General features: G+C 45.0%; 1 protein-coding gene across 1 annotated transcript in view; it reads left to right on the forward strand.

The window, feature by feature from the left end:
* The first annotated feature begins 13,954 nt into the window (after positions 1 to 13,954).
* The window catches only part of Snx4 (sorting nexin 4), a 52,160-nt gene continuing 46,685 nt past the window's right edge, over positions 13,955 to 19,429 (forward strand). Inside the window, exon 1 of the mRNA XM_090344875.1 lies at positions 13,955 to 14,118. Within this exon, the coding sequence (XP_090201001.1) occupies positions 13,978 to 14,118 (141 nt within the window). The 5' untranslated portion in view covers positions 13,955 to 13,977. The remainder of the gene's footprint in view (positions 14,119 to 19,429) is intronic.

The raw sequence follows: 19,429 nt of genomic DNA on the forward strand, positions 1-19,429 counted from the left end.
AACTCCTGTGAAGTTAGGACAGGAGGCGTGGATCAAGTGGTTCAAAGCTTTCCTACCAAGTATGAAGCCCTGAATTCAAATCCCAGTATCACCGGAAAAAAAAGAGAGACTGGGGTGGGAGGTGGCTGGCAGGAGTTTGCCCTAATGGACGAGTTTTGTCTAGCATGCATGAAGACCCAGGTTTGATTCCTTGGTACCATATACATAGAAAAGGCCACAAGTGGTGCCGTGGCTCAAGTAGTAGAGATCTAAGGCCCAAGGACAATGCTCAGGCTCTGAGTTCAAGCCCCAAGATTGGCAAGAAGAAGTAGAAAAAGAGATTACTGGAGAAAGAAAAGATGGTAGAATAGAAATGCCACCTACTGCGCTGGATGTGTTGACTCAGGGCAACTCATACCTGTAATCCTAGCTACACTGGAGGCTGAGATCTGAGGATTTCAGTTCAAAACCAGTGAGACTCTTTTTTGTTTTTTTTTTTTTTAAAGAAAGATTTATTTTATTTTATTTTATTTTTTGCCAGTCCTGGGCTTGAGCTCAGGGAATGAGCCCTGTCCTTGGACTTTCTCAAGCCTAGAGCTCTACCACTTGAGCCTCAGTACCACTTCCGGCTTTTTTCTATGTATGTGGTACCGAGGAATCGAACCCGGGTCTTCGTGCATGCTAGGCAAGCACTCTACCACTAGGCCAAACTCCCAGCCCACCAGTGAGACTCTTATCTCCAGGTAACTACTAGAAAACCCAGAAGAGGCACTGTGGCTCCAGTAGAGCGGTAGCCTTGAGCTGAAGAGCCCAGGGATGACACCCGGGCCCAGAGTTCAAGCTCCACAACCAACCCTCCCCTCCCCCCGTACTCTCCCCAAAAAAGAAGAAGAAATGCCACATACCAGCATATCTATGACCCTGAAATAAAACCTTAAGTACATGTCTAAAAGAAACAGCAGGTAAAGCCGGGCTCTGGTGGCTTATACTTGTACTCCTAGCTACTTAGGAGACTGAGGTCTGAGGATCACAGTTCAAAGCCAACCTGGGTACTAGTCTCCAATTAACCACCATTAAACTGAAAGTGGCACTGTGGCTCAAGGGGTAGGGCAGTAGCTTTGAGCTGAAGAACTCCTGAGATGGTGCCAAGGCCCAGAGTTTAAGTCCTATGACTGGGAAAAAGAGGGAGGGGAAAAAAAAGGAGGTAGACTGGTACTGGTGGTTCACATGCACATCTATACTACTAGCTACTCAGGAGACTGAGATCTGAGGATTACAGTTCAAAGCCAGCCTAGGCAGGAAAGTCTGAAAGACTCCTCTCCAGTTAACCACCAAAAAGCTGGAAGTGGAGCTGTAGCTCAAATGGTGGAAGGATAGCTTTGGACAAAAAGTTCAGGGAAGCCAGCCACTGGTGTCTGATGCCTGTAATCCTATCTACTTAAGAGGCTGAGATCTGAGGATCATGGCTCCAAACCACGCAGGCAGCAAAGTCTGTGAGACCCTTATCTCCAGTTAACCACCAAAAAAGCCAGAAGTTGAGCTATTGGCTCAAGTGGTAGAACACTAATTCTGAGCAAAAAGGTTCAGCAACAGCACCCAGGCTTTAAGTTCAAGTACCAGGATTGGCTCCAAAGAGATGTACCAATAGCTGCTTGTGACTGATACCTAAAATCCTCCTACTCTGGAGTCTGAGTTCTCAGAATTGCCGTTGAAAACCAACTAGAGCAGATAAAAACTGAAACTTGTCAGTTGCGGGACTAGCAGAAGGCAGCAAAACTGCCTCAGGTAGCACACTAAAGAGAGTGAGCAGAGTTCTTAACTCATCCCACTAGGTGATAAAGCACCTAAAGGAAGACAGCAACCTGGCTGCATATGGTCTAAAGCTAACCTGATTGAATCCAGGGTCTCCTACCTAGGACAAACCAGGCATACCACACACAGCCAAAGAGACCAAACCAACTGCTTCCTTCCTAAGTGAAACAAAACCGGCAGACACAGTCCTCAACAACCAGTACAGCTTTGGTTTCATTTTGGTTAGTTTTACTGGTTTTCTTAATTGTTGAGCTATTCCCCAATTCAGGGATGAGAAACTTCACATCAACAATACCATTACCAAGTCCTTCCAGAACATTAAAAATAATTCAGCTGAAAGACTCTGCTTTTCTGCTAACTCCTGAGAGAATATTAGCAATCAGATTTACAAGATTAGGGCTTTATTGCACATCCCCATAGAGGTTTGAGGCGCTTCCTCCATGAGCCTGCTGGAATTATAGAAGCTGAGCCCCTGAGAGTCCTATGTTTTGGCTGGGATTTTATTTTTGGGAAGGGGTTTCTTTTTCTTATCTCCCCACGCTGGTCCTGTTATGCCTCCTCCCTTAGCCAGTGGCAGCCAAGTTCAGGTGCCATATTATTACAAAGCAGAGTCCCACTGTATCTAGCTCCATATTTGAGGAGATTCTGCTTTCCAATCTGTAAGGAGGCTCTTGAAGACTTCCATTTTCTGAGCATGTGCAGGTTGTTCAGAACCAACTTCTCAGGTATAGTGGTTCAACAAAAATGGGACAACAAAAAAGATCTCATTTAGAGAATTAAGGACAAATTTGAAAAATCACAATAGATGAAAATTTAAGCTGGTCACTATAATCTTAGCAACTCAGGAGGCTGATACTGAAGATGAAGGTTCAAAGCCAGCCCAGGCTGCAAAGTTCATGAAATTTTTTTTGTTGTTGATCATGGGGCTTGAACTTTGGGCCAGGGTGCTGTCCCTGAGCTCTTTAGCTCAAGGCTACCACCCTACCCTTGAACCACAGTACCACTGCCCATTTTCTAGAGATTAACTGGAGATAAGAATCTCAGGCCCTGGGGCCGGGAGTTTGGCCTAGTGGTAAAGTGCTTGCCTAGCATGCATGAACACCTAGGTTTGATTCCTCGGTACCACATACATAGAAAAAAAAAAAAAAAAGCCAGAAATGGTGCTGAGGCTCAAGTGGTACAGCGCTAGCCTTGAGGGGGGGGAAAAACCCAAGGCCAGTGCTCAGGCCCTGAGTCCAAGCCCAGGACTGGCAATTTAAGGAAGGAAGGAAGGAAGGAAGGAAGGAAGGAAGGAAGAAAGAAAAAGAAAGCAAGCAAGCGAATCTCAGGTCCTTTTATGCCTTGGCTGGCTTTGAACCTTGATCCTCAGATCTCAGCATCCTGAGTAGCTAGGATTACAGACAAGAACTACCATGCCTGGCCATGAGATGGTTATCTCCAGTTAATCATCAGAAAACTGGAAGTGGTACTGTGGCTCAAGTGGTATAGCATTAGCCTTGATCTAAAGAGCTCTGGGGCAGTTCCAAAACCCAGAGTTCAAGCCCCATGACCAACGCCCCCCCCCAAAAAAAAAAGTGAAGCCTTTAGTTGAAGTTCCAGTATTTACCCCCATCACCACCACCAAATAAATGTTTGGCTTATGTAGACATGAAAAAAATAAAAAACAATTTTTCTTTTGGTGGCTCATCGGCTTGAACTCTCGGTGTGGGTGCTATCCCTGAATTGTTCAGCTCAAGGCTAGCACCCTACCCCTGGAGCCACAGCCCCACTTCCCATTTTATAGTGATTAATTGGAAATAAAGAGTCTTATGGTCTTTTGTGCTCAGGCTAGCTTTGAACTGTGGTCTTCAGATCTCAGCCTCCAGAGTAGCTAGGATTACAGATGTGAGCCACCACATACGGCAAAAGACAAAATTTTTTAAACAGCCAGACCCCAATGGCTCACCTGTAATCCTAGCTACACAGGAGGCTGAGATCAGAGGATTGTGGCTCAAAGCCTGAGAAGGAAAGTCCTTGAGACTCTTATCTCCTAGTCAACCAAAAAACTAGAAGTAGAAGTGTGGCTCAAGCTTTGAGCATAAAAGCTAAGTAACAGTGCTCAGGCCCAGAGTTCAGGACCAAATACTGCCAGTGCACACATACACACATCAAGAAATGAAAAAGGGCAGCTGAGTGCAGTTGCTTATGCCTGTAATCCTCACTACTCAGGATGCTGAGATTTGAAGATTGCGATTCAAAACCAGCTCGGCACTACAAAGCCAAGAGACTCTTATCTCTAATTAATCACTAGAAAAATGGCAAGTAGGGCTGTGGCTCAAGGATAGGGCAGTAGCCTTGAGCTGAAGACTTCAGGGATAGGCCCAGTTCAAGCCCCATGACACCTTTCTTCCACCCACCCCCAAAAAAGGCAAAGAGTTAAACCTGTCACTGCCCCAATCATGCTGTACTGAGGCTTCCCCGCCTTACAGGAAGTCTGGGATTTTAGCTCTCACTTTCTCTCAATGAGGCAGGCACTTCTAGATAGCAAGGTCTTTCCCACTTTCCTGCCAGGCTATCGCAGTTCTCAATCTGCCCAGTCTTCTCAGTCATCTCAAGCAGGAGGTTCCTCCTCTCCCTTGCCCTGCACCACTGTTAAAGCAGGCTCTACATCACACTGCACTTGTGGCTTCCTCTCCACCCTGAGTATCCGTGCCCACTTCTGGGCCTGTGTGGTGTTAAGGCAGTAGCCAGTAACAGCTGTTGTGGCTGAGCTCACCAGCAGGTGTCAGTGCTGACTTCTGGCAAGACTTTATTTCTTACGTGGGAGGGCACCTCACTGGAGACTGCTTGCCAGCCTCTGTGAGCTCAGCAGGCTGGGTGGCCCTCGGGAGAGGCTGAGTCAGGCTCTGCCCCCCCAGCTCTCAATCCTTTGGCACTTAAACTCTGTCCCAGTGGCTCTGCTACTAACAAGCTGTTAATGGGGACAGGCTTAACTCTCTAGATCAGCTAAACTTGAGGGGGTTGGACTAGAATGTGTCTGAGATAATTTATCTTACCTTGGGTTGTGAGAAAAATAGCTTTCCCAGGCCCCTCAGTTGATGATTCCTAGAATTAATCAGCTGACTCAGACTTCTGATGACTTACTTAACTTTTCTTACCTGAGGAGAGAACAATAAATGGTTCAGAGTAGCTACCTCTGAGATGGTGAAACTAAGGTGGAAACCTCAGTAAACCCTTTAGCTTTACTTGCTTTTAGTCAGCTTCAAAAATGCACCAGTTTTAGACGTCATGTAGCAAAGCAACGTATCACTAGACTCCTACTAGCCACGCTATTGATAATACCTCTGGTGAGTGGGTCAGGATAGTAAAGGCTGCTTAAATTGTTTTTCAGAATTTATAGGCAGTTGTGTAACCACCAACCCTTTACTGGGGCTCGCTCAAGGATCCAGTGAGTGGTTTTGTTGATGTCAGAGGGTCAGAACTCCACCCTCAGATCATGCTAATGACAGTGTTTTCTGTGATGACCATGGAATTAGATACACGTACGCAGATCACTGGTTAATTTTCCTTACCCACAATCACCTTCCCCATGCATTTGGAACACCCTGTTTCTTTATCCTATCAGTAACTCTTAGACTTGTTTTCCTGTCTCCTTGCTTGCCTCCTTAATGAAAACTTTTTCTTTTATAAAATTTGTTGACGTACTGCAATTACAAGTGTGGGTGGGGTGGGGTGGGGGGACTAGTCTGGTTTGGTAACAAATAGCTGACCAATTAAGACCACAGATGGGGCATAGTGGCCCTCACTGCTTGTCTGTCCTGAATGAAGGTTGCCTGCTTTGTTTTAAAGAATTGATGCTCAAATAAGGACCAAAATGGGAATCTGTTGAGAAAATGAAGAAAGAAAGGAAACAGGCTAGACTCGGTCTTAACAAACTAAGGACTGTTTCTTTCTTTTCTTTTCTTTTTTTCTTTTTTTTTTGTCAGTTGTGGGGCTTGAACTCAGGACCCTGGGCGCTGTCCCTGAGCTCTTCAATTCAAGGCTAGCACCCTACCCCTGGGCCTAGGCATTGCCCCCAAGCTTTTCTGCTCAAGGCTTCCACCCTACCCCTTGAGCCACAGTGCCACTTCCAGTTTTCAAGTGATTAATTGGGGATAAGAGTCTCATGGACTTTAGTGCTCAGGCTGGCTTTGAACCACGGTCCTCAGATCTCAGCCTACTGAGAAGCTAGGATTACAGATGTGAACCACCATGCCCAGCTAGACTGTTTCTTGAAGGACGGTGAGGGGCAGGAACCTTCCCACGGAAGCAGAGGCTGTACACAGGGGTACATTTGGGGGCAGGCTTATATAAGTTAACAAGGAAGCAGAAAAATAAAAATAGGCTGTCACTTAGGAGCTAAGGGCACTGTCTTAGGCCAGGACCAAAATGGACTGCCCCGCCTGGGGTGAGGGAGCTTGCAGCCGTCAAGGTTGAGTGACTTGCCTGCAGACAAGCAGGTAAGCCTGGTGTTGTGCTTGACCTAGGGGAATAAGGCGGGAATCAAAGTCCACAGTGAAAGGTCAGTAAAGCAGGATGGAGGGGCACTAAGGAGATGTACTGGCCCCCACTGTGTCATGTCTGTTATCCTTTCCTACAGTTCTGGAGAGGATACGAGTCTGAGAGATGTACAAGGATATGGAAAGGTTTTCCTTTGATCCTGACCTAAAGCAGCCAGGAAGACAGGAAGCTGACAATCTTGCCCAGCTTGAACAACTAAAATATTAATATTGGTTATTATTTGTTTTATTTATTTTTGTTTTAATCAGTTGTGGGGCTTGAAATTTGGGCCTGGACACTATTGCTTAAGGCTAGTGAGTGCCCTACCATTTTGAACCAGAGATAGTGTCTCACAGGTTTTCCTACCCAGGGTGGCTTGAGCCATCAACACCTGATTTTTTTTTTTTTTTTTGCCAGTCCTGGGCGTGGGCTCGGGGCCTGAGCACTGTCCCTGGATTTTCTCAAGGCTAGGGCTCTACCACTTGAGCCACAGCACCACTTCTGGCTTTTTGCTATGTATGTGGTACCTAGGAATCAAATCCGGATCTTCATGCATACTAGGCAAGTACTCTACCACTAGGCCAAACTCCTGGCCCCACTTCTAGCTTTTTGCTGGTGCATTGCAGGTAAGAGTCTCAATCTCCTATCTGGCTGACTTGAAACTGTGAGCCTCAGATTTCAGCCTCCTGAGTAGTAAGTATTACAGGTGTGAGCCCCTGGTTCCTGGCTTAGTCTATATTTTTGATGCTTTGCCATCTTAGCACCTTGTTCATCCTTGTTGGCTTTGTTGTCCAGTGTAGAACTGGTCAATTCTGATCAGTCCAGAAGAACAAATGAAAATCTCCCTTTCATAAGAAAAGCAAATAATCAAGAGTCCACACTCCCAAAGACATGCTTTACTTATACTAATTCAGATCTCAGTTCCTCTTATCAGATCACTGTGGGGCCAAGTTCCAGATCACAAGGATAGCCCCTGTACATATCCCCTACTGAAATGACCAAATCAGCCAATCCTGAATTCATCCTGCCTCATCCATTCTTCACATGAAAGCTAACATAAAGGCTTTTCCCCATGTTTTCGTTGTGATCTTTGCCTCCTGAATGACCCTCTCTCCTCCCAAAAAAGTTGTAAGATACTGCCTCACACCCAGGCTGTATCAAACACTGTATCAAACAATGTGTTAGTTTATAGGCATCCCCAAGAGTAAGGCATCTTATCTGGTGGGTACAAATATCAATTTTCTAGAAACTCATTGTTTTGAAATAGCACAACATCAATTCAGGCACTTTCAGAACTAAAATAAAAATTCACTCAGAAATATTCTAATGTGAGCCAGAAGGTTAGCCTAGTGGTAGAGTGCTTGCCTAGCATGCACTAAGACTTGGATTCAATTCTTTGGTACCACATACATAGAAAAGGTCACAAGTGGTGCTGTGGCCAAATGATAGAGCTCTAGCCTTTAGAAACTCCAAGGACAGTGCTCAGGCTCTGAGTTCAAGCCCTGGGGTGAGAGAGAGACAGAGACAGAGACAGGGACAGAGAGAGAGACAGAGAGACAGAGAGAGAGACAGATAGGGAGAGACAGAGAGAGAGAGACAGAGAGAGAGAGACAGAGAGAAATTAAGAATCCTAATGTTCAAGCCAGGTGTAGGTGGCTCACACCTGTAATCCTAGCTACTCAAGAGGTTTGAGATCTGAGGATCACAATTTAAAACCAGTGTTAGCAGGAAAGACTGTGAGACTCCAAATAATCACAGAAAAAGCCAGAAGTAGAGCTGTGGCTCAAGTGGTAGAATGCTAGCCTTGAGTTAAAAAAGCTCAGGAACAGTGCCCAAGCCCTGTGTGCAAGCCCCAGAATGAGCTCCAAAAGAAGGAAGAAGAGGAGGAGGAGGAAGAGGAAATCCTAATGTTTGGGCTGGAGGTAACAAGTAACAGCACTTACCTGGTTGGTTAGGCACACAAAAAAGTTAGGCAGTGAACCAACTTAAATCACAACTGTAAGGTTCATAGAAAAAAGACCACTGCATGGTTAAGACAAAAGAGTAAATTGGGGGCAAGGGAGAGGAGTTTGGCTTAGTGGTAGAGTGCTTGCCTAGCATGCACGAAGATCTAAGTTCAATTCCCTGGTACCACATACATAGAAGAAGCCAAAAGTGGTGCTATGGCTCAAGTGGTAGAGCTCTAGCCTTGAGAAAGCCCAAAGACAGTGCTAGGCCCTGAGTTCAAAGCCAGGACTAGCAAAAAAAAAAAAAAAGAGTGAGGAGGGCAGACCTAGCAAAATAGAAGATTATAGTATTAAGTGAATTATAGTATTTTTTTTTACAAAAGACTTCTACATAGCCATTAAGAAGAGCCTATAAAAATACATTTACTCACAACTTGATTGCTTAACTAAGATAAGGTCAATGAGAGATTTCACCATGGCATACCACAACCAGGGCCGAAAACCACAGAAGGTTAGAATATAGCTCATCAAACTCCTCTTTGGATGTTTACAAAATAGATGCTGGTTTGGGTGTGGTATGAGCAAGTAAATATGCAGATAGAAAGCAGCATTGTTGTTTTTTAATAAGGTCATGAACTCACATCAGATGGTGCTGAAGTTTACAGCATGCTAAAAGGTTATATGGACATTGCCCTCGAATTTTCTCAAGGCTAGCATTCTACCACTTGAGCCATAACACCACTTCCAGCTTTTTCACTGTATGTGGTACCAAGGAATCAAACCCTGGGCTTTGTAGGTGCTAGGCAAGCACTGACCACTAGGCCATGTTCCCAGCCCTCTCAAGGCCTCTTGTCCAAGGTAACCCCTTCCATCATCCTCTCCCACTTCCCCCCCATCTCTCTCATCTATCTATCTATCTATCTATCTATCTATCTATCTATCTACATATATATATATATACATATTTACTCAATGTTAAAGTGTTTGCTTAGCCATGTATAAGGCTCTGGGTTTAATGCACTATGCTGCAAATGAAGCCGAGGTGTATGGGGAGTCTGGGGATGTAGATCAGTGGTAGACAGCTTGTATTCCACTCTCTGGGTCTAGACTCCAGCCCCAAAGGAAGTTAGTAAGTTAGGAAGGGAGGGAAACAAAGCTGTTGGGAGCCGAGTGCAGGGTCAGGCTGGCCCATGAATCTGCATCACTGAGTAAGATAACCACACAAAGAAATGAGCTGTCATGTATGACGCCTTGCCTATGAACTTTGAGCTATATCATCGGTATTGTGAATCACTTTCTGCTGAGACTTGATTATCATTATGTACGAATGTGTTATTGCTTTATCACTCTCTGCTGAGACTGGATTATCAATGTAACACCTGACAGGTTCTTGTTCTGTAAAGACTATATAGGACCGGAATGGGAAATAAATGGGAGCTACAGTCTTAAGCTTAGTCTTGGACTGTAGCTCTCCGGACCCCATCTTTACTTGTCTTTTCTTTTTCTTTTCTCATCCTCACCCCCTAATCAGGTATCCCGCCTTGCTGCTGGCTTGCTCCTGCACAAAGCTATAAACAAAATTTCCTTGCTATATTAAATGGATAAAAAAAACTATAAAAGAGCATCATAGGGTGATGTATATTTGCATAGTATTTCAAGAAATATATATTAAGTAACTTTTTGTAGTTAATCAATTGTCAACTTGATTGAATTAAAAAATGCCTAAGAGATCATTAGATTATGAAGACTCTGACCTAATCAATGTTTCTCTCTCTAACACCACATTCTTTGTCTCTGTCTCTCTGTCTCTCTCTCTCTCTCTCTCTCTCATGCTCTTTGCTCTCGATCTCTGGAAGTATCTGTGTGTGTGTGTGTGTGTGTGTGTGTGTGTGTGTGTGTGTGTGTGTGTCCTGGGGCTTGAACTCGGGGTCTGGGCATCTATTTCTGAGCTTTTATGCTAGCTAGCTTTTATACCAGGCTAGCACTCTACCACTTGAGCAACAGTTCCACTTCCAGCTTTTTTGATGGTTAATTGGAGATAAGACTCTCATGAACTTTCCTGTCAGAGCTGGCTTCCTCCACAGATCTCAGCCTCCCGGGTAGCTAGGACTATCATGTGAACCATTAGGGTGGGGTATTTTTTTTTTAACTCTATTTCTAAACATGGAAGAAACTGACAAGACCACCAGCCACTGAACATTTGTAAAGTCCTGAGCTTCCTCCTGGCTCCCGTCACAGGTGAGATGCTGTGATACCAGCCCACACAACAATGAATCTAATGGCTTTAGGATCTAGCTTTTTGAGTATCTCAAAACAAAAAGGACATGAGGATAATGTATACAAAACTGCTCCCAGAAAGATAGCCTTCCTATGTAAAATAAATTGTCTTCTAATTTTTTGTTGTTGCCAGTTTTGGGCCTTGAACTCAGGGCCTAAGTCTGTGGGTTTTCTCAAGGCTAGAGCTCTACCACTTGAGCCACAGCACCATTTCCAGCTTTTACTGTGTATGTGGTACCGAGGAGTCAAACCTCAGTCTTTGTGCATGTTAGGCAAACACTCTTCCACTAGGCCAAACTCCCAGTCTAAATTGTCTTCTAATTTTTAAAAAAGTATTATGATAATTTGCTTGGTATGAATAATCCCTAATAAATGGATAAAATGTTTTTAAACAGTGATATGCTGTGTTGGGGGAGGGGAAAAGATAGGATCTTTGTATTAAAGGAGTCCAAGGTCTGGTTGGGTAGAACCTATAAGTAAATAACTATAAAATAATAAATCAAAAGGTCAGACTTAAGGCACTTTATCTTTTTTTGTTTTTTGAAGGGGAGGGTAGTACTGAGGTTATATTCAGAGCAGGGGCACAAAAGGACCTGAGACTCTTATCTCTAATTAACCTAGCAAATGGGAAGTGGGGCTTGGCTTAAGGGTAGGTTGCTAGCTTTAAGCTGAAGAGTTCTGGGACAAGGTCCAGGCCCAGGGATAGGGCCACAGCCCTGAGCTGAAGGGCTCAGGGACAGCACCCAGGCCTAGTTCAAGCCCCATAAGCCACACACACACACACACACACACACACACAAAATGGTATCTACTGTACAATAGTTTAATAATAAAGATAAAATTATATTTTAAAAATACTAAGTGCAACATAACAATGGCTCAAGTAGTAGACCACCTAGAATCATAAGGCTTGAGTTCAATCACTAATATATATATATATATACATATATATATACATTTGTGTGTGCATGTATATATATGTGTGTGTGTGTGTTTGTGTCTAGGGACCAGTTTTTAGCTGAGTAACTCCATCTTAGCCTGAGGAACTCCATCTTATTTGAACAGCCATTCTGTTATGTATGTAAAAGTATAAACTGACCTTGCCTGAAAACAAAACAAAACAAAACTTGTTATTTGAGCTGAAACCGACTTGACCATGAAGAGACTAAACATTACTTATAAAACAGTTCCAAAAACCAGTCAGTTTTCAATAACAAGGCCCAGTAACAAGGTCAGGTCGGGCCAGGTGGAGACATCCAATCAATAGAAGCACATATGTAACTATATTTTGATGTAACTATATTTTGTAACCAATCAGCCTTTAGCAGCCATATAAGTGTGGTAAACTTGTAGTTTGCAGTTTTGCCTGTGAGGCTGGGAGGGGTTGCTCTCTCCATAGAGAGGGGGCCCTGACTGTATAATTCTTGATGTTTGGTGCAAAATAAAGCTTTGCTTAACTTTCACTTTCTGTCAGTCTCGTTCCTTTGATCATGGACCCTAGCTAGCTAGCTAGCTATCTATCTGGGTCTGGGCACGGTCTCTGAGCCTCTCTTTGCTCAAGACTAGCACTCTACCACTTGAGCCAAGGTGCCACTTCAGGTGTTTTCTGTTTATGTGGTACTGAGAAATCAAACCCAGGGCTTCATTCATACCAGTAAGCCCGCTAGCACCATCAAAAAAAAAAAAAGTACTTTCTTAGCAGGGCGCAGTGACTCATGCCTGTAATCCTAGCTACTCAGAAGGCTGAGATCTAAGGATCAAGGTTCAAAGCCAGCCTGGGCACAAAAGGACCTGAGACTCTTGTCTCCAATTAACTGCTAGAAAATGGGAAGTGGTGCTTGAGCCGAAGAGCTTAAGGACAGTGCCCAGGCCATGTTAAAGCCCCATACCCCACCTGGCAACAACAACAAAAAGCACTTTCTTAAATGATACAATCTGCTACAGCCAGTGACCATGTCTCAATAAGTTGCCATGGCAAATGCTTGTTAAGAAAGTACATTCAGAAAATTAAGTAGGAAACTTTTAGAACTTGAACAGATTTCCAGTGCTTCAGTGTTTGAGGCATAAGCTCTAGATCAAGACTCAAATCCTACTTGTGCCAGAACGTGAAGGTTCCCTCTGCATCCCACATATTACCTTTGACGAATTCCACCCGCAGAAGGTTAATAGGTTGATAACTTCCTGGTGGCGGTGGTGGTGGTGGTGTATGTGCGAGCCGAGCACATACATACTATTCTGGGACTGGAACTCAGGACCTGGCTGCTGTCCCTGAGTTTTTATTGCTCAAGACTAGTGTTTTGCCATGGGAACCATAGTTTCTTTGTTTCTTTTTTTTTCTTTTTAAGCATTTTTTTTATTGTAATTAGTAAAAGGGTTACATGATATTTGCCAGATAGAAGGTACATTAACTCACATACATTGATACCCTTTCACATGTCATAGTTTCTTTCTTTTCTTTTTCTTTTTCTTTTTTTTTTGGCAGTCCTGGGCTTGAACTCAGGGCCTGGGCACTACCCTTGGGCTTTCTCAATGCTCTATCACTTGAACTACAGCACTACTTCTGGCTTTTTCTATGTATGTGGTTTCTGAGGACTTGAATCCTGGGTCTTCGTGCCTACTAAGCAAGCACTCTACCCCTAGGCCTGGTTCCCGGCCCTTGTTTTTTGTTTTTTGGTGGTTAATTGGAAATAAGAGTCTCATGGACATTCCTGCATGGGTAGCTTTGAACTGTGATCCTCCTATCTCAGCTTCACCTGGTTTTGAAAGAAATGTGAGCCTGTAACCTCTCTTACTATTCATAGGATCTAATGGTTCCAAGATAAATGTGGATGGCAGAAAGCCAAAGGGAACATGGCCAGGCTACAGCCTCCAATTCCTTTTGCCTTTAGCCGATTTTTTTTTTTTGCCAGTTGTGGAGCTTGAACTCAGGGCCTGAGCACTGTCCTTGGACTCTTTCCAAGGCTAGAGCTCCACCCTTGAGCCACAGCACCACTTCCAGCTTTTTTCTATGTATGTGGTACTGAGGAATTGAACCCGGGTCTCTGTGCATGCTAGGCAAGCACTTTAACCACTAGGCCAAACTCCCAGCCTTAGGCGATTTTCTTTAGGTGATCACCAACCAACCTGAACAGTTGCCGTACTTATTCCAGGTATTCGCTTCTCCAAACCTCTCCCCCAAATTTCTGGTTTTCCAGCCTAAACCTTCCCCCTCAGCCCTCCTAGAGGCCCGCCCCCTCATTCCTCCCTCAGCACCCCCAGCTCCACATCTAGCTCTGGCAGCCAGAGCCCGGGAGCCACAAGATCTCCACAGCTGGAGGTGGACGGAGGGGCGTGGCTCCCGCTGGTGGAGAGGCGGGACCCAGCTGACTAGAGGGCGTGGCTTATGCGGGCCGGGGGGGGGGGTCATGGCGCATGCGCCCTGGGTTTACAGCGCCGAGCTGCGGCTATGGAACAGGCAACTCTGGACCCGGAGAGGCAGCTGCTGCCTGCGCCCCTGGAGCCACTGGGTCACCCCGACACCAGGCCAGAGGCTGCCGTCCGTGAGGAGGCCGAGGGGGCCCAGGAAGACGGCCCTGGGTTGGGCACGGTGAGGTTCGGGGTGGCCGAGGCTGCGTCGGGGCCTACCGGGCCGGGCGGGCCGGGGCTGGGGCCGAGGGGCTCGGCCTGGGGGCCGCGGGAGATGAGGCGGAGGCCGCTGGTGCAGAGTGGGAGCTCTGCGAGCCGCGGGCATGCGGTCCGAGTGGGGCGTCTCGTCCGGCGCGGGGGACCCCGGGAAACCCCGGGGAGGCGCTTCCTGCCGGCCTGGCGGGCGGGCGGGCGAGGCGGGTCGGAGCGCGGCGGGTCAGGCCCGCCGGAGGGGCGCGGGCGTGCCCCGGGTCCGCCGCGGCGTCGGGGCCGGGGGAGGGAGGGCCGAGGGCTGCGCGCGCGGCTGGACCCGGTCCTCCGTGGGGAAGCGGGGCAGTGCGGGCGTGAGGACTCGGCGCGGACCGAGGCGCTCGGCTTGGACTTCTTGATTTGTGTAGTGTCTTTCCCGTGGCTGATTTGTTTCCCCTCCACGCCGCCTTGGTAGCCAGTGGTCTTCACGTGCCTGAGGACACGGAGGAAAACGACGCGCGTAACCAGCGTTTTCCTTCCGAAGTGCCCTCGCGCCGGGAGGCAGGCGCTCTGTCGACCAGGTGGATTAGAAGCGTGTCAGCATGTCAGAAGCATTTCACAGGTGTCCCTTCGGGTGCTGCTGCTCGTTTTTATTTCTGAACCGGTGTTAGCGCTAATATAAAACGCCTCATCTTTTTGATAGATGGATGAAGAAAAGTTAAAGTTCTCTGATTGTCACTGGGAAGACAGTAAGTTTAGAGACCAGCTATCTGGGGACTTCAACATAGGAGGTGAAGGTTTTACATACTTAGCAAAATATCAAGGTATTTAAATGAAGATTGTGTGTCTGTGCATTAATTTAGGGGCATGAATTGAGGGCCTTACACTCTTCTGGCTTTTCCTTCTGAAGGTTGAACTCTACCACTTGAGCCACAACTCCACACAAGACTTTTGGTGGTGAATTGTAGACAAGAGTCTCGGACTTTTCTGCCCAGGTTGTCTTTGAATCATAATCCTCCCATCTCAGCCTCCAGAATAGCTAGGTTTACAGGCAAGAGCATTGATGTAAAGCTTGTAGCATCTTTTTCATAGCCTTATTTGCCATTTGTATCTCTGTTTTGGTGATGTATCTATTAAGGCAGTTTGCCACTCCTGTCCTCCTTACAGTGTTGGGGATATGGTTCAGTGGTAAATGTGTATGCACTTAGCATGTGTGAGGCTTGAGTTCAATCCCCAGGAACATTAAAAATGAAACAAGCTGGGCCCCAATGGTTCACATTTGTGATTACAGCTACTTAGGCAACAGGAATTGGGAGGATCACGTTTGAGGCCAGCCTGAACAGTGAAATCTGTGACATTCTTACCTCCAATTAATCACATTAAAAAAAAAAAAGTGGAGGCTTGGCTCAAGTGGTAGAGCACTAACAACAACAAGAATGCTGAAGTTGAGGTGCCCTTCTCAACTGGGAGCTGGGAACAGAACAGTGATGCAGCCTGTCATTCTAGCTACACTGAGAAACAACACAGAGGGTTAAGTGTTCCAAGTGTACCCAGACAGGAAGTGAGAGACCCTATCGAAAAAAATATCCAAAGTACAGAAAAGGACTGATGTTGAGGCTCGGTGGCCTAGCAAGTACAAAGCTCTGAGCACAAACCCATTACTGTTATAAAAGCAGAACAAAGCCTGCAAGTATAAGCAGGCGTAACTCATTATAATCTGAATCAAAACATCACATTGTATGCCATAAATATGCATAGATATTGCGTGTAAAAATAAATTTAGAACTGGTTATGATGTCAGACACCTGTAATCATAGCACTATGGAGGCTGAGAAGGATGGATTGTGAGTCCAAGACCAGCTAGGGCTACATAGATTGGTCATGTCTCAGAACAACAACAACAACAAAAGACAACAGGTACTAAGTTTGGTTCTGTGGCTCACGCCTGTAATCCTACCTACTCAGGAGTCTGAGATCTGAGGATCGTAGTTCAAAGCCAGCCTGGACAATGAAGTCCATGAGATTCTTATCTCCAGTTAACCACCAGAAAACTGGAAGTGGTGCTGTGGCTCAAGGGGTAAGGTGGTAGCCTTGAGCTGAAGAGCTTAAATTATACAGGACTCTAGGCACTCGCAGAGTGAGATCAAAGGAGGATGCTCTTAGGAAAGGAGCACAGAGGCCTGCGATGCCTATGTGTTCTGGACACATAAAATAGTATGTATTGAAAGGAACTCCAGGGAATGGAAATAAAAGCTTTTCCCCTTTTTTGCTGTTTTTGTTTTCTTTTTTTTTTTTTTTTTGCCAGTCCTGGGCTTAAGCTCAGGGTCTGAGCACTGTCCTTGGACTTTTCTCAAGGCTAGAGCTCTACCACTTGAGCCTTAGCACCACTTCCGGCTCTTTCTAAGTATGTGGTACCAAGGAATCGAATCTAGGTCTTCATGCATGCTAGGCAAGCACTCTACCACTAGGCCAAACTCCAGGCCCTGTTTTTGTTTTCTTGTTTGTTTAATCTATCTTTGGAAGGGTAAGGAGGGACATAGAAATGGCGGACAAAAGATGAACAAATGCAGTAATGATACTCACTAGACATTGTACACTTATGGTGAGGATGGGAGGGAGAGCAAAGGAAAGGGTGATATTATCCAAAAAGAAATGTACTCTTTACCTAATGTATGTAACTGTAACCCCTCTACATATCATATTTATAATAACAATAAACAACAAACAACATCAGGGGAGCCAGACACTGGTGGCTATACGTGTAATCCTTGCTACTCAGGAGGCTGGTAATTGAAGATGAAGTTTGAAGCCACACCAGACAGGAAGGTCTGTGAGACTCTCATCTCCAATTACAATCACAAAAAGCCAGAAGAGGAGCTGTGGATCAAGTGGTTCAGGAGGACTAGCCTTAAGCAAAAGAAGTTCAGGGACAGTGCCCAGACCCTGATTCCAAGCCTGAGGACTGGAAAACAAAACAAAACAAAAAATAGTGGGGAAAAAGGTCTGAAGGAAAAGAACAAACCCCAGGACCACCAAGAAAAAAAATTAAAATATGAAGCCAGGTGCTGGTGGCTCACCCCTATAATCTTAGCTACTCAGAAGGCTGAGATCTGAGGATCCCAGTTTGAAGCCAGCTGGGGCAGGAAAGTCTGTGAGACTTATCTCCATTAAATTACTAAAAAAAAAGCCAGAAAGTGGAGATGTGGCTCAAGTAGTAGAGTGCTAGTCTGGAACAAAAGAAGCTCAGAGATAGTTCTTAGGCCCTGACTTCAAGCCCCAGGACTGGCACCAAAAATTGCAAAAAAAAAATGATGGAAATATATGTATTTTAGTAAAAAAAAATCCCACAATATATATTTTATTTAAGATATTGAAAAACCTGGAAATGTCACAAATATAATAAAGGTTGTACTTAGATATTATCACTTGGTGTTTTTGGAAAATATTTGTAACTGTGTTATGAGAGGCCATTCGTTAGCCACCAAAAGTATGGGGTTTCTTAACTCCCTAATTTAATGATTCATAGAGACACAAACCATTTGAACAGATATTTAAGAACCACATGGAGTTTAACCACACATTCAGTCTACTCTCTTCCCTCCTCATCCCTAAAAATAAACTCCTTTCTTTGAGGGCCATCCAGACCACCCATCTATCTCCTCTTCCACCCAGTCTGTCTGCAGTTGAGAATTTCTGCAGTGGCTCTAGCCTAGCAATAAGGTCTAGGCAGAAAGGTAAGTTAGACTTATGTCTGTGTGCTATGCCTAGGTCTCAAAACGAGGAATTAAGGTAGTAGCAGCAGCTGCTGCAGTAGTAGTAGTAGTAGTAATAGTAGTAGTAGTGTGACTGGGAATTGAGCCCAAGAAGACCTGGCATTGAATCCATTTTGTTTTGATATGTATACATATACTTACATGTATGTAGAGAGGGAATGGATTAAATAGTACTGTAAACTGTCCCAATACTTTTTTAAAAATTTTATTGTTGGGGTAACATGTACAGGGGTTACATCAGGTAGTGGGTGCATTACTTCTTGAACATTGATACTCCTCATGTTTTTCTCCCACTTTTCCTCCCCAAAATCTCTCCCAATATCTCTGGTACTTCTTTTTAAAATGTAATTATGAGAAGGGAAAAAGAGAAGTATTTTTTCCTCCTACCAAAATATCAGAGTGTTGGGGATTTAGCTCAATAGAAGGGCATTTGCCTAGGAAGTGTAAGGCCTTAAGTTTATTTTTAATTTATTTCAGCTTTACTTTTTTTTTTTTTGGTCATGGGGCTTGAACTCCTTTTGTTTTATTTAATCATTTGGAAAATGGAAGAAAAAGGTATGCATTCCCTCCCTCCCCCCGCTCCCCCCGCTCCCCCACGTCCCTGTCCTCATGCGGCTGGAACTGTCAAGACTACTGCCCTACCTCCTCTGGGCCTGGGTGTTGTCTCTGGCTTTGAACCTTGATCCTCAGATCTCAGCCTCCTGAGTAGCTAGATTACAGGTGTGAGTCCGGCTTGCATTCTCTTGAAAGTAGTGATTAGTACTAGTAGAAGGAAGGGGCTATGGCGAGGGAATGAGGCAAAGAATACTTGTTTTTAAACTGAAGGATTCCATTGAGTTTTCAGTTAAGAGAATCTGAAAGAGGGATATTGTTTTCCATGGAAAAAGCATTGCCTGAGAAATTTAGAAGTAGTTTTTTGTTTTTGTTGTTTTAATTCTGGGGAACTGGGCCTGGGCATTACCTCTGAATTTTTTTTTTCTCAAGGCTAGCACTCCACGAATTGAGCTATTTTCTGTTACTTCTGGCTTTTTTTAGTGCTTAATTGGAGAATATAACAGGTTTTCCTGCCCAGACCAGCTTCAAACCATAATCCTCAGATCTTAGCCTCCTGAGTAGCTAGGATTACAAGTGTGAGCCGCTCATGCCTGGTGCAGAAGTGACTTTAAAGGAAGAGTCCTTGAGTAACATAAAGCACAGTCCTTTAGCAGGACTGTGTTCTTGAGCACAAATAATACCTCCTCTCATTGGCAGCAGAGAACTGGAAGAAGCAGACCAGAATTAAGATTTGTGGTATTCTGTGGGTGAGGATTGTGTAAAAAAGGAAGATAAATATTTATAAGCATAGTACTACAGTTTGGATCTTGAATGTCTTCCCAAAGATCATGGGTTAGAGGCTTGCTGCCCTGCCTATGACACAGTTGAAGTGGAGCCTGGTTGATGGGAGTTGTCGAAAATAGTATTTGGTGCCACCCCGCCCCCCCTTCCTCTGTTTCCTGGCCACCGTAGGACATGAGAAGTTTCATGCGCCCT

Source organism: Megascapheus bottae, chromosome 1 (genome assembly GCF_031878675.1).
Source record: "Megascapheus bottae isolate mThoBot1 chromosome 1, mThoBot2.hap1, whole genome shotgun sequence".
Taxonomy (NCBI): domain Eukaryota; kingdom Metazoa; phylum Chordata; class Mammalia; order Rodentia; family Geomyidae; genus Megascapheus; species Megascapheus bottae.